Here is a 14,326-nt window from a genome sequence, read left to right on the forward strand (position 1 = left end):
TTGCTATGATGATAACCAACGTTCGCAATGGACAAGACACATGAAGAAGAAGAAAAGCCCCTTAAACTTTATTCAATTAAGGTTTGCTATGGTATTGCAATGGTGTTATTTGTTCCTATTTTGCTTTATTTCATGCACCTACCTACCTACCTTAAAAAAATATATAAAAAAACATTGTCAAAATGCCTTAAGGGGCGCCAAAATCCTTCTTTGCACACAGGCGCCAGTAGTTCTTACGGGGGCCCTGTGCCATAGTCAGAAAAGTTTTTGACCGAAGAGGGCCGATAGGACTACGAGCAAAAGGAAGACCGAGACTTAGGTACCAAAACAACCTAGAAAATGTTTTGAAATCTATTGGAATTAGAGCATGGAGATGAGTTACCAGAGACAGGGGCGAATGGAGGATTGTTCTGAAGAAGGCTTTGGCTCATAATGAGCTGTAACGCCACTGATGATGATGACTTCTTATGCCCGGTGTGGTGTTTTGGACAGTCTAAAATCCTATTTGGCGTCACTCGAAAAATCGCCACTCGAGACTATGCACTTATTTTAACTTTTTTAGTAAACTAAATACAGATCCCGATTGAAATACTGATTGGGTTTGGGTAGGTTTCAGCCTTATAGGGGTGATTAGTTAAAATTTTTCAAAAAGTACGGCACATGTTTATAATAAAACTAAATGCAGCTTCCAAATTTCCTATTTATGGCTGGCTTTGGACTGGTTTTTAACCCTACAGGGGTCGCTTTATTCAGTTTTTTGAAAAAATATTATGCTTCATATTTTTTTATGGTAAAATAGATTCACAATATAATATTTAACCCTTAAACGCCCAACCTTTTTTAGGTTCCATGTACGCCCAAGGGTGGGTAAAAAATGTCCACCTCGAAAATAGCTAATATATTTTTATTGAGAGTTGTTGAAAATGGATTAAACTTAAGAATCTTATGCTTAATAAATACAGCATCTTCTAAAATATTAATATAAACAATTTACAAACCTTACAACAAAATTACAATATACATCAAAATTAACATACCAGTAATTCAGATTTGTCGATTTTCTCCATATTTTTTCTTTCAGCCTCCTCATTTGCGGATAATTATGTAGATTATGTAATTATACATCGATAATTATATGGATTATCTTCCTACCAACGAGAAATTATATAGAAACCTTTAGTAACAAGTTTTGCCAAGGGTGTACTTTTTATGCCCATCCATATTTAACTCAAGGTGCTGCTTTTATTTTCAAAAATATTGGTAGAACCAAATTAACATTCGATAATGGGCTGTCTTTTTAACAATAAATAATTTAAAAAAAAAATTTAAACACGTAATAAACATGTTACAAGGGAATACGCATTAGGTGGACATTTTTTACCCACCCTTGGGCGTTAAGGGTTAATAATAAAAAGATATCAACCCCTTAGAGGGGTTTTACTATATCCAAAAGATATAGCGCGACTTATGTTTCAATGGGAAAACTAAGTGTGCATCCCAATTTAATGTTGATGGGTTCGAGGTGGTTTTAAGCCTACAGAGGTTGATTTGTTCAGTTTCTTCAAAAAATATGGTGCGGCATATGTTTTTATACTAAAACTTATAGATTCCAAATTTTCAATCCTTGACTGGCTTCGGGATAGTTTTAACCTTAAAAGAGTTGATCTGTTAAGTTTTTACCAAAGATTCGGGGTGGTTTCAAACTTATAGGTAGGTGTTGACTTAATAAAACTAAATTAAATTAAAATTAATTAAAATTAATAAAATTCAATAAGACTAAAAAAGGTAAATAAAATTAAACAAAACTAAATAAAATAAATAAAATTAAGTACAATTAAATAAAATTACCTAAATCAAAATAAATAAAATGACATAAAATGTAATAAAATAAATCGAATTGGATCGAATTGAATATAATTAAATCTATAAGAACTAATCACTTCTGTTGGCACTCCACAAGTGACACGTCTTTGTTTTTGCGAACAAAAGGATGCTGATGCCTCTTACATCCAAATGTAGTCATTTTTTCACAGATCCGCCCTGGTCTATTTGCTTAATTGTACATTTACTATTGAAAGCCATGTAATATACACTTTGCAGGTTTTATAATGTAATAATGACATAAAATGTAATAAAATAAATGGAATTGGATCGAATTGAATATAATTAAATCTATAAGAACTAATCACTTCTGTTGGCACTCCACAAGTGACACGTCTTTGTTTTTGCGAGCAAAAGGATGCGGATGGCTCTTACATCCAAATGTAGTCGTTTTTTCACAGATCCGCCCTGGTCTATTTGCTTAATTGTACATTTACTATTGAAAGCCATGTAATATACACTTTGCAGGTTTTATAACGTTTTCGCAGTTTCATAATAACTAATGTTAGGTAGTATGTTTCAGAAAGTTTGGAATTTACATCTTAAAGAGATTCACTGTATAAATGTATCTACATATGCGGAAAAGGTGGTTCAAATTTGTAAAGCAGTGTTTAAAAACACTTTAAGCGAAAAAGTAAGTACACATTTTAGTTATAAGATAAGGCCTCTAATGCCTGGTTGCACCAACAGATCTTAGGCTTAAGACGTGCCTTAAGCTCCGCTTACGAAACATACGCGTTGCACCATTAAGTCTTAGATCAATTTTTAGTTTGCCACAAAGGATTTCCACGTGGATTTTATCTTAAACTTATCAGTTCAGAATTTGAGACTTAGAAATCGAAAAAGCGAGCATGATAGGTGAATGGCAAATTTTTATCATTCTTTATGTTTCGCGGTCGCTGACTCCGAATATAAAGTTTATTTTTATCTAGAGTTAGTGGAACATGTTCAAAAATCAAATTTTATGCAAAATTTTTAAACATTTTTTCGTCAGATTTCGTTAGTTTCATGTTTGCTTAAAAAAGTTTAGTGACAAAATTTTTAGTTTATATTTAACCAACACAGCTTTAAAATATAAGTCATGAAACAGTTTTCTGGAAAATTTCAAGTTAAAATATGCAATAGGGAAAAAGTTACGTGACTTTAGAGATCGGCATCGACTGCGTGCAACGCACACGGTAACGCATTAAATCGAAACTCAATGCTCTATATAAACGAATTTTTTGTTATTTTCAATACTTACAGTGTTAGACTAAGAGATATTATACAGAAGTTCAGCCACGATTTTCTGAGTCCTGCCTTTTGCGATAGTGGAAGGGTAGACGAGGTAGGTGCTTACAATTTGTGGAAATATCCACAAATTTCCTGTGACATTTTCCTGTAAAAATTAGATTTTCCCAAAAACTGAAAATAGGGTTTTGCGATGAATTTCTGAGTCCTGACATATCCGTAGAATGACAGGATACTATGGATTTTATGAAGAAAACTTTTTGGGCAGGAGGGTTGCAAAAGGGCTAACGGAGTATATTATGTGTATACAAATATGTAAGGAAAATAATGAAATTTTCATGATTTTCTGGGTCCTGCCAACTAAATAAATTAAACATATTTATTTCAAAATGATTAAAAAAAATGTTGGCATGACGTCTCCTACTGTTTAAGTATACTTGTCCCTTGGAAAATTCTGCGGAAAATTTTCACCCTGAATCCGTGATTTTCTGAGTCTTTCCTTTAAAAAGTTATAATACTCAAATGCAATCAATACTTTTTCAGTACTCGGCAGGAAGGTTAACCGGTTCTTGTAAGACGGCAGGAGTCATAGATTTGTAAGAAAATTCCTGAAAAATTCCACGATGTTCTGAGTCATGCCATTTTGCATATGTTTCAAGAATCTTAATGGAAGTCTATTTACAAAGAGGCAGGATGGTTTAATAGTTATTTCGTAGGATGGGGCTTATACAGTTTGGGGCGTTAGTGTGACAAAGTCCAATTACTCGTTTGTCTTAAGAGATACGAAAAAAAGTTATTTAGGTAAAACGTGGGGCAAAGATAAGATCATGATTTAAAAATATTTTCTAATGTACAGGGATACCCGTATTGACAGGGTGACACAAACTTATGTTTTTTTTTTAATGGAGCACCCTGTATATACTTTTAAGCTTTCCAAGATCATTTTAAGACATTTTAACACAATTCGCCTAACCCAATGTTTCCTAAAGGGGCTAGAGCTCTTTAAAGATGGAGCCTTATAATTAGTTTTTTTATATCTCCAGAACGCTTCCATTTCAATAGACAAAAACTGGTCCGCCTTTTTATCTTCCAAAGATAAATCGATTCCATCAATTGCAAATCTCTAGTACCGGTCATAGGAGTCCGTTTTGGGTAAGGCAACGGTTATTTTATCGCATTACTTTTTTGTCTTTAACTTTTAAGCATTTTTGACACTATATTATTAAACTGTAAGGTATGTATTCTAGTACTAAAAGCTACTCTTGCTTTAAGTCGGTAGGATACACCGGTTTCTAGAAAAATCAATTTGAAAATTTTTCGTGTTTTGAATATAAGAAAAATAAAAAAAATAAAAAAATCGGTGTATTTACCGACTTAAAGCAAGAGTAACTTTTAGTACTAGAATACCTCATAAGTTAATACTCTACTGTCAAAAATGCTTCAAGATTAAAGCAAGTTATGAGATTTCGCTGATCTACCCAAGACGGACGCCTATGACCGATACTAGAAATTTACAATTGATAAAATCGATTCATCTCTGGAAGAGAAATAAACGTACCAGTTTTCGTTTTTCTATATATTTTTTTTTTATTTTTATGGATACTTCTCTTCATGTTTTTTATTTTTATTTTTTCAAATTCAAAAACCGAAAATTTTTTACCTTTCAATACAAGAATACACCATAGTTTAACAATCCACTGTCAAAAATGCTTAAAAGTTAAACACAGAAAAGTTATGCGATAAAATATCAGTTTCCCTACCCCAAACGTACGCCTATGACCGGTACTAAAAATTGAAAATTGATGGAATCGATTTATCTATGGAAGATAAATAGGTGTACCAGTTTTCGTTTTTCTAAATAGAAGTGTTCTGGAGCTATTTAAAAAAAAAAACTAGTTACAATACGCCATTCTTAAAGAGCTCTAGCTTCCTTAGGAAGCATTTTCGGAATAGGTGAATTGAGTTAACCTTTAACTACCCGCGCATCAAATTATAACATAACTACACGCGTGGCGTGAATACGCCATAAGAAAATACACTTAAAAACAGCGGATTTGTTTATTTTTTTTTTTTGAAAAAATACACTTAGTTGTTTGACCTTATACGGCATCAGTGAATACTTGGAGTTCCTTCTCAGTAAGCCAATTGGGATTTATAACTGGAATCATGGAATAACTGGATTCCATGATAAATAAAATTACTAATAAAACATTTTTTGAAATGTGATTTTTTACAGGAGAAAAGTATTGTTTATAAAGAAAAATATATTTTGTGCCATAATGACTAAAAAACAATTGAAATATGTACTTATATTACGACTTATATTAATATAATCGTGGCGTACATTGTCCACCACCGGAAACAACAAATAATAAACTGTAAATTACGATCTTCCCAGAACGCCGATTATAACGAAACTAAGACCAAATTGTAAAGCACATTCCAGTGATAGGTTAGAGAGATATACAAGGTCAAACATTAAATTTTTAAACATTTTTGCAGTAGAATTCTTATATCTGGCGTACAAAATACGTCAGCGCGTGTAGTTAAAGGTTAAATTTTCTTAAAATTATCTGAGGAATCTCCGGGCTTCGTTTATTAGAAGAGTTTCTGGCCACCCTGTATAATAGGTGCAATGTCTACTCTAACCAAATAATTGTAAAATTATTGATTTTCTTCCTATTACTTTTATTACGTTTACTTAGACACAAATATGATCTAATCGCTTAAAATAAAGATGTTACAGTTTGGTATTAAATTTGAAAGGTTTGTAAAAATTCGAGACATTACTCAGAAAAATAATATTTATTACCGTACGATTGTTTTAACGATATAAAAATTAATTTTTATGTATTAAATATCTTTGCCGTTATCCTGCCACGTTGTAAACGGTTTTAGATTAGTGATTTTTAAGCATATTTGGCATGACATGATTCAGAAAATTGTGGTGATATGAATATGTTTGTATAACAACCTGCAATAATTTTACAAATTTAAAATTTTATTTTTATATAAGAAATATCTACACAACCATCCTGCCTCTTTGTAAATAGCTTTATATTAACATTCTTGAGATATGTGCAGAATGGCATGACTCAGAAGATCGTGTAACTTTCCACGAATTTTCTTACACATTTTTTAACTACGTATAGTAAAAAAGCTGTAACTAAACATCCTGCCATTTTAAATAATGTCTACTTAAATTTTATATAAGATTTATTTTGAATAATAAAATTTATTTTGTGAGACAGAGAATCACGGAACCAGCGTGAAAATTTTCCACAGAATTTTCCAAGGGACAAGTGCAGTTAAACATTAAGAGACGTCATGCCAACATTTTTTTCGAACATGTTCAAATAATTATGTTTAATTTATTAAGTTGACAGGAATCTATATACTCCCTTAGTCCTTTTGCAACCCTCCTGCCCAAAAAAAATTCTTCATAAAATTATCCTGTCATTCTATGGATATGGCAGGACTCAGAAATTCATCGCAAATCCCAATTTTATTCCTCATGGAAAATCTAATTTCCACAGGAAAATGTCACAGGAAACCCGTGGATTTTTCCATAAATAGTAAGTACCTTTTCTAACCTTCCAGTATTGCAAAGGGCAGGACTCAGAAAGTCGTGGTTGAAGTTCTGTTAATATCTCCCGGTCTATATGGACTTTAAACGTGTTTTTACAACAATTATATTTATAATCGCAAATGAAGATAAATTAACATTATTCATAATTGAGGCGCTCAGATCAACAGTGGTATAACCCACATCACACAATTTTACCAAAACGCTTTTACTACATTAAAGTTATGCATTAGTTAAGTATTTTCAGATGCAGATTGGCTCAAGCAACTATTGGTTGATCTACTCTGCATCTGAAAATATTTAAATAAGGGATAACTTTAATGTAATTAAAGCCTTTTGGTAAAATTATAGGATGTGGGTTAGGCCACTGTTGCTCTGAGCGCTTCAATTATAAATTTTTGTAATATTTTTTATCTCATAAAACTCTCTGCTATGTTTAAAATATCTATAAATATATTTCATTATATAAGTATGAATTCTGTAAAATTTTCTATTTATTTTGTATTTTATGTTTTTAATAAAAAATAATTGCATTAATATGTATAAAATATTTAATGTAAATAAAGACAAATTAAATAGAATTGTTGTTCATGGGAATTTTGAAATGGGAAAAGGTGAATTTTGGTTCATGGGAATTCAGATTTGAACAAGTTTCTGTACTCGTGGGTTTATTTGCAAATTACAACCTGTTAACTGCATTCATAACTGAGAAATCGGCGCTTATACAACAAAGATAATGTACTGTTAACATTAATCACAATTGAATTATTTTTTTTTGTCTTCCAAGTTGCTGGTTGAGCCCCATAGCTGTATGCCAGAGGTCCATATGGGTTTAAGTATGGCTTTGTATACCACCAATTTATTTTCAATTGACAGTCTTGAATGTCTGCCCAGAATCCAGTCATTTGTTGAAGTTTAAGTCCAAGTTGTTTTCTTTTAATGAACATGTGTTTTCTCCATGTTAGTCTTTTATCTAGATGTATGCCCTGGTATTTGGTTGTATCTACTTGTTTTAATTGTTTGTTGTTTATGTACACTGGTGGACAGCTCTCTCTTCGCATGGTAAATGTCATGGGGTCGATTTTTTTTCATTAACTTTTAGTTTCCATTTTTTAACCATTTTTCTATTTTATTTAAGTGGGCTTTTAAGTTATGTGAAGCTCTTTGGGGGTCTGTGTGAGATGCGATAATACCTGTGTCATCTGCGAATGTTGCGACTGAATGAGGTCAGCAGTAAATAACAGGTATAGTAAGGGACCGAGTACACTACCTTGTGGGACACCGGATTTTATTTTAAATAGTTCTGAGCGAGAATCTTTTTGTTTTACTAATGAAAAGCGATCTGTCAGGTACGATTTTATAATTAAATAATATTGATAGGGAAGATTTTTCTTCAGCTTATGGAAGAGTCCTCTGTGCCACATTTTGTCGAATGATTTGCTGATATCTAGAAAAGCTGCACTACAGTACCTCTTGTTTTCTAAATCGTTGCTGATTTGTTTGACTATACGATGTGTTTGTTCTCTTGTTCCATGTTTGCTACGAAAACCAAATTGGTGTTTTGGAATTAATGTTGTTTCTTCTATTATTGGTTCTAATCGACGTAGAAACATTTTTTCAAATAGCTTAGATAATATAGGTAAGAGGCTAATGGGTCTATAATAGTTCAGTTCTTTGGGCTTTTTTCCTGTTTTTTGTAACATTATGATCTCTGCTACTTTCCACTGATTGGGAAAATGTGCATACATAAATATTGCATTAAATATATGTATTATTGACATGATTGTTTTCTAAGTTACGTTTTGCAGGATTTTTCCGGTGACGAGGTCATATCCAGGAACATTTTTTGGATTGATTTATTTATGATGACTTTAGGTTTAAATTTTTTGATTGGGAGATCCATTTGAAAACGTATATCAAGAAAATTTAAGATTTCATTATTGTCTTCGTCGTTTTGGTCCATGTTGTAAAGTTTAAAGACGTTGCTTAGGTGTTCAGCAAAGGCCTTTGCAATTTCATTATTACTTCTGGCCCATGTTCCCGCAGAGTCCCTAAGCGGAGGTATTTGTTGTATTGGTCTTTTCATTTTCCGTGTAGCACGCCATAGAGAATAATCTGTTGCTGCCGTAGGTGTTAGTTTTTCGAGGTACTCTTGTACGTTCTGATTGCTTATTGTGTGTAGCAGTCTTTTTAATTCAGATGCTGCTCTGTTATAATTCGTTTTATTGATTTCAGTTCTATGGTTTTGCCACTTTTTACGAAGTCTTGGTTTCATTAGGATTTTTTCTTTTACAATAATTGGATTATCACCTTTGGATTTATTATCGGCAACATTGGGAGTCGCGTGCCAGGCTGCTGTTTGAATTCCTTTTGTTAGATTTGCGACGGCTTCATCAATGTTCTATGGTGTCTTGAGTGGAACGTTTAGTTCAATGTTCTCATCAAGTTTTTGTCGGAATAGCTCCCAGTTGGTTTTTAGGTTGCATAATTGAGATTCTTGGCATTTTCTTATTACTTTGGCATGTAACGTCAATATTATAGGAGAATGATCTGATGAAAGATCATAGCTGCTTTTAATTTTTATGTAGATTGTGTTAATACCTTTTACGATGAAGATGTCGATAGCGTCTGGTATTTTCGCAGGATCGGACGGCCAGTCTGCCTCCTTCAAAACCAGCTTTAAAAAACATATTTTAAGTGCTCTTTGCCAAATTAATGAATGGAATCAAGCTACACATTCCAATATACTTAGTAAAGATTTAAATGAATGTGCATGGTTTATCAATGATGCAATTATCTCTTCTGACTACTACGATGGATGTACAGCAATGAAACTGCTGCAGAAATATTTTTGTTCGTGCAAGGAAAAAATATGTGTGAACATGATGTCTGTCCTTGCTAGAATTTAAGTTAAAATGTGATATCTGTAATTGTAATAATTCGTGCCATAACAAACTTGAATCACAAGATGTAGAAGTAACAAACGATGTAGAAGTTGAAAAATAAAACTTTTATATGGACAATTTTTTGGTAATTACACATTTAATTTAATAATTATATTATTATACAGGGTGTAACAAAAATACAGGTCATAAATTTAATCGCATATTCTCGGACCAAAAATATTTCGATTGAACCTAACTTACCTTAGTACAAATGTGCACGGAAAAAAAGTTACAGCCCTTTGAAGTTACAAAATGAAAATCGATTTTTTCCAATATATCGAAAACTATTAGAGATTTTTTATTGAAAATGGACATGTGGTATTCTTATGGCAGTAGTATTTTAAGAAAAAATGATAATGAAATTTGGACACCCCATAAAAATTTTATGGGGGTTTGGTTCTTTTAAACCCCCCCAAACTTTTGTGTACGTTCCAATTTAATTATTATTGTAGCGCCATTAGTTAAACACAAGTTTTTAAAAACTTTTTTGTCTCTTAGTACTTTTTCCAAAAGTCAGTTTTTATCGAGATATTTGAATATTTGTCAAATCCACAACATATTTGTATATGGTAAAGTACGATTATGGAGACTTGGTAATAATATGAAAATTTATTTATGATTTACATTTTTAAGTATATTTTGAACCATATTAAAAAAGAAGCCACATCTCGATAAAAGATGCTTTAACAAAAAAATACAAAGAGGCAAAAAAGTTTTACACACTGTGTTTAACTAATGGTACCGCAGTAATAGTTTAATTGGAACGTACACAAACATTTGGGGGGTTTAAAGGAACAAAACCCTCATAAAATTTTTATGTAAACATATTAAAAAAGAAGCCGCAACTCGATAAAAACTGCCTTATCGAAAAAAGACTAAGGGCAAAAAAGTTTTAAAAATATTGAATTTAACTAATGGCACCACAATAATAATTTATTTGGAACGGACACAAAAGTTTGGGGAGGTTTAAGGGAACAAAACCCCCATAAAATTTTTATGGGGTGCTCAAATTTCACTATAATTTTTCTTTAACATGTTCTTTTCATAAGAATGCCACATATCCATTTTCAACAAAAAATCTCTAGTGGTTTTCGATATATTAAAAAAAATCGATTTTCATTTTGTAACTTCAAAGGGCTGTAACTTCTTTTGTGTGCATATTTGTACTAAGGTAAGTTAGGTTCATTCGAACTATTTGTGGTCCCAGAATATGTGGTTTAATTTATGACCTGTATTTTTGTTACACCCTGTATATTCATTCATACACCGTCATTTAGGATGCGTATATTTTTTAAAAATGTCTCAAGAAAAAAGTTTTAAAAACAGCATAACATTCCTAATATATAAGAGCATTGTGTTTCGATTTGCCGCATTGCCGACTGTGTTGGACTCTATGCGAGCAACAAGCGCGCGGCCGATGCTGGTCTCTAAAATCATATAACTTTTTTCCTACGGCATATTTTTACTTGAATTTTTTCAGAAAACTTCTTTAGCTCATATTTTAATGCTGCGTTGCTTAAAATTATAAACTAAAAAGTTTGTCACGAAACTATTTTAAGTACACACGAAATTAACGCAATCTGACGACAAAATGTTTAAAAATTAACAACTCCTCCTTTAATTTGTTTAAACATTTCAGACAAATCTCATTGTCATCTAAATACTTCAAACATGTAAATTAGAACACTGTAAAACTTTCAACAGGAAATATTTACAGTGGCCAAAGATACAGCGATTTAAAGTTAAAAAATTATCTAAATTGATTTTATCTACTCTATCTCATATTATGTACCTATAAGTTTTTAGTTTGTGAAAACTGTCATTATAGATACCAGTGCGTGAAGGATTTAAAGTGTACGTGAAGTAACAATGTATTTTAAATGGGATTTACTTTTTCGCACTGTTTTTTTGGCACACTTTCGTATAATCAAGTATCCTTAACTTTTGCGTTGTCATGGTGATGACATGTGAGCAATAAATTACAACAAAAGTTTTGACAGTTTTGTGGTTTGAAAGAAGTTAGAATTTTTAAATGTCAAAGTTCTAAAAATTGTAGAATAGAAATGAATTCCAGTGACGAAGAGTTACAGTTTTTTTATTTGTTTATGGTAGAGTAGATAAAATATTGTATGAAACTGTGCGTGAAGTACTTTTTGCGAACTTACGCGATGCATAGCACTCTCTCCGCTGTCGCTCGTGCTCTAAACATCACGTGCGTTCGCAAAAAGCATACTTCACGAACTGTTTCATAAATAACTATTTCGCATTTTTGCATAAAATTTAATTTTTGAACGTATTCCACCAATTCTAGATAAAAATAAACTTCATATTCGGATTCAGCGACCTCGAAAACATAAAGAATGACCACAATTGGTAATTCACCTGAAAGTTGATTTTCGTGATCGGTATAACGTCGTTTTAGGGGTTGCTGCCGCTCGTCTATATAAGCTGAGCTAGGCTAAGCTGGAGCTTAAAATTTGTTGATGCAACAATTGTTCCGTAACCTATCTATAGGTAACAAAATTTTACCATTAAATGAAGGTGTAGAATGCGAATTCAGAAAGTGTCTTTCTTATTTGAACTTTGCCATTATTTTTTCTTAACGTATTATGTAAATAGACACATCACACTCCAGTAGTGTAAGAAAAAAGTAGATGATGTATAGACTCATCGATTTTCAGACTATAGAGCAGGGGTGGCCAAGCTCCTTGATAGTCCGAGCCATTTTTCAAAATTTGAAATTTTTCGCGAGCCGCAATTAAACAATTATTCACATCATTGTTTCAAATATGCAAATAATTCTACAAGCAGCCTTGACTAATTCAGGATACTTAGATTATTCTCATCCTTCCATCTTTTTCCGGGACGGTAACCTGTTCTTCTACCATTTCTCAAAAAGCACTGGCCTTAGTCTTCCTCTGATATTACCACATGACCGGCCCATTTTATCTTAGCTTTTATATGTCTGAGGATATTTTCACTTTCAGTAACATATACAGTCACCAATTTAGCTGTGCGGCGCCTTCTCTACTCTCCTGTCAATTCATCTCTTTGACGGACAAATATCATTCTGAGAACTTTCCTTTCAAATACCAGCAGCTTATTTATTTCCCGCTGATGTAGAGTCCATGTTACACTTCCATGTGTAACAATTGGTCGAATAATTGGCACGTACAGTCTTAATTTAGATTGTCTTTTTAGCAGCTTAAATCTTAATAATGATGATAGGAATTATAAAGCTCTATTGCACGCAGCTATCCTTGCTGAGACCTTTTTTTATATGTGGTTGTCATCTGTGATTATCGCCGCTATAGATATTTAAACTCTTTTACTACTTCTAAGTTGTGGTCATTAATAGTTATGTATATGTTCTGCCTAACTCTTGGCCTTGGATTTTTAATTACTAGCATGTATTTCGTCTTTTTTTCATTTATTTAAAGGTCCAGACTCAAGACTGCCTGTTTCTTCCTCGAGTTGTGGAAACATCTCTCTCACGTCTCTTGTAGAATGAGCGACTGCACCTAGATCATGCGCAAAGGCCAACAACAGTTTTGGTTCCCCTGTCAGCAGTGTTAGCTCAGATGATATTTTACTTATTACATATTCTAAAGCCAAATTGAATAGCAACAGTGAAGGGGTCTTCTTGTAACTATGCAGTCTTTTATGTTTATTGTTAGTAATTTAAGACATTTTGAAATAGAAAAATTAAAAGTAATTCAGGTACATTTATCGAGAGCCACCAATAACCCTTCAAAGAGCCACATGTGGCTCGCGAGCCACAATTTGGCCACCCCTGCTATAGAGCATAGTCTTGAAATAATTTGCGCTCATAGTTCACCTGCAGCTCAGCAGATATTATTAAATATTTAGTGCATGTATGTATGTGCAGTCACTGAACGTTGATATGAGCTATTACCTCTGATTTCGGTGAACCTCCATCGATTTTCATGAAAATTGGTAAGTGGTTAGAGGATACTGAATAGATAGAATGAAAATTATTTTATTAAAAGTAATCCCAGAAATCGATATAGGGGCAAATTCTAAGCAAAATTTGTTAATAAATTTCTTAAAATAAATCAATAAGTTGTCAGTAAGCACAAATAAATAAGGGTATTATTTTTTAAATTATCTAAATAACTACATCAATTTTCTAAACCAAGTATCAATATGTTGGGTTTGTATTTTATATCTTGACGGAATTCATAAATAATTTCAAAATTTCACCTTGTACATTCATACTAAATTCTACGTAATATCAGTGATTTTATCAGTAGTATCAGTAATTTTTAGTGACGGGTTCACGATATTGTCAAAAAAGGTATAAAATAGAAATTAAAAAAAAATAGGCACGGATACTTTTACATTATGTAGGTATATATTATACCATTTCTGGGGTGTCAAGAAATTTAAACATTTAAAATGCATTCAGTGATTGATTTGACATAATGTCCGTTCAGCAAGTAAAATCTCCAAAATCTCTCAACTTGTCGCCCTTTACACAAATATCGGAAAACTGTAACTAACTTAAATTCACCAGCGACGCGACGTCTGTCGTTTCATCGGCAATCACTGCAACACAAAGATAATTTTCAATTCCTTATTTCCTTATTTCCTCGTGATAAACATCTAACATGCACTGAAGGAGTTCATTTTGTGTTGTTTTGAGGTACATACTTTTAAAAGA

General features: G+C 32.4%; 1 protein-coding gene across 2 annotated transcripts in view; it reads left to right on the forward strand.

Annotated features, from left to right (window-relative positions):
• Window positions 1-14,326, forward strand: part of LOC114340991 (alpha-tocopherol transfer protein-like) — a 57,932-nt gene that overhangs the window by 28,311 nt on the left and 15,295 nt on the right. Inside the window, exon 4 of one of the 2 annotated variants that reach the window (XM_028291772.1) lies at window positions 2,405-2,515. The exons of the other annotated variant lie outside the window; for it this stretch is intronic. Coding sequence (XP_028147573.1) covers window positions 2,405-2,515 — 111 coding nt within the window. The remainder of the gene's footprint in view (window positions 1-2,404; window positions 2,516-14,326) is intronic. 2 annotated transcript variants of the gene reach the window in all.

The sequence above is a fragment of the Diabrotica virgifera genome, chromosome 7 (genome assembly GCF_917563875.1).
Source record: "Diabrotica virgifera virgifera chromosome 7, PGI_DIABVI_V3a".
NCBI lineage: Eukaryota > Metazoa > Arthropoda > Insecta > Coleoptera > Chrysomelidae > Diabrotica > Diabrotica virgifera.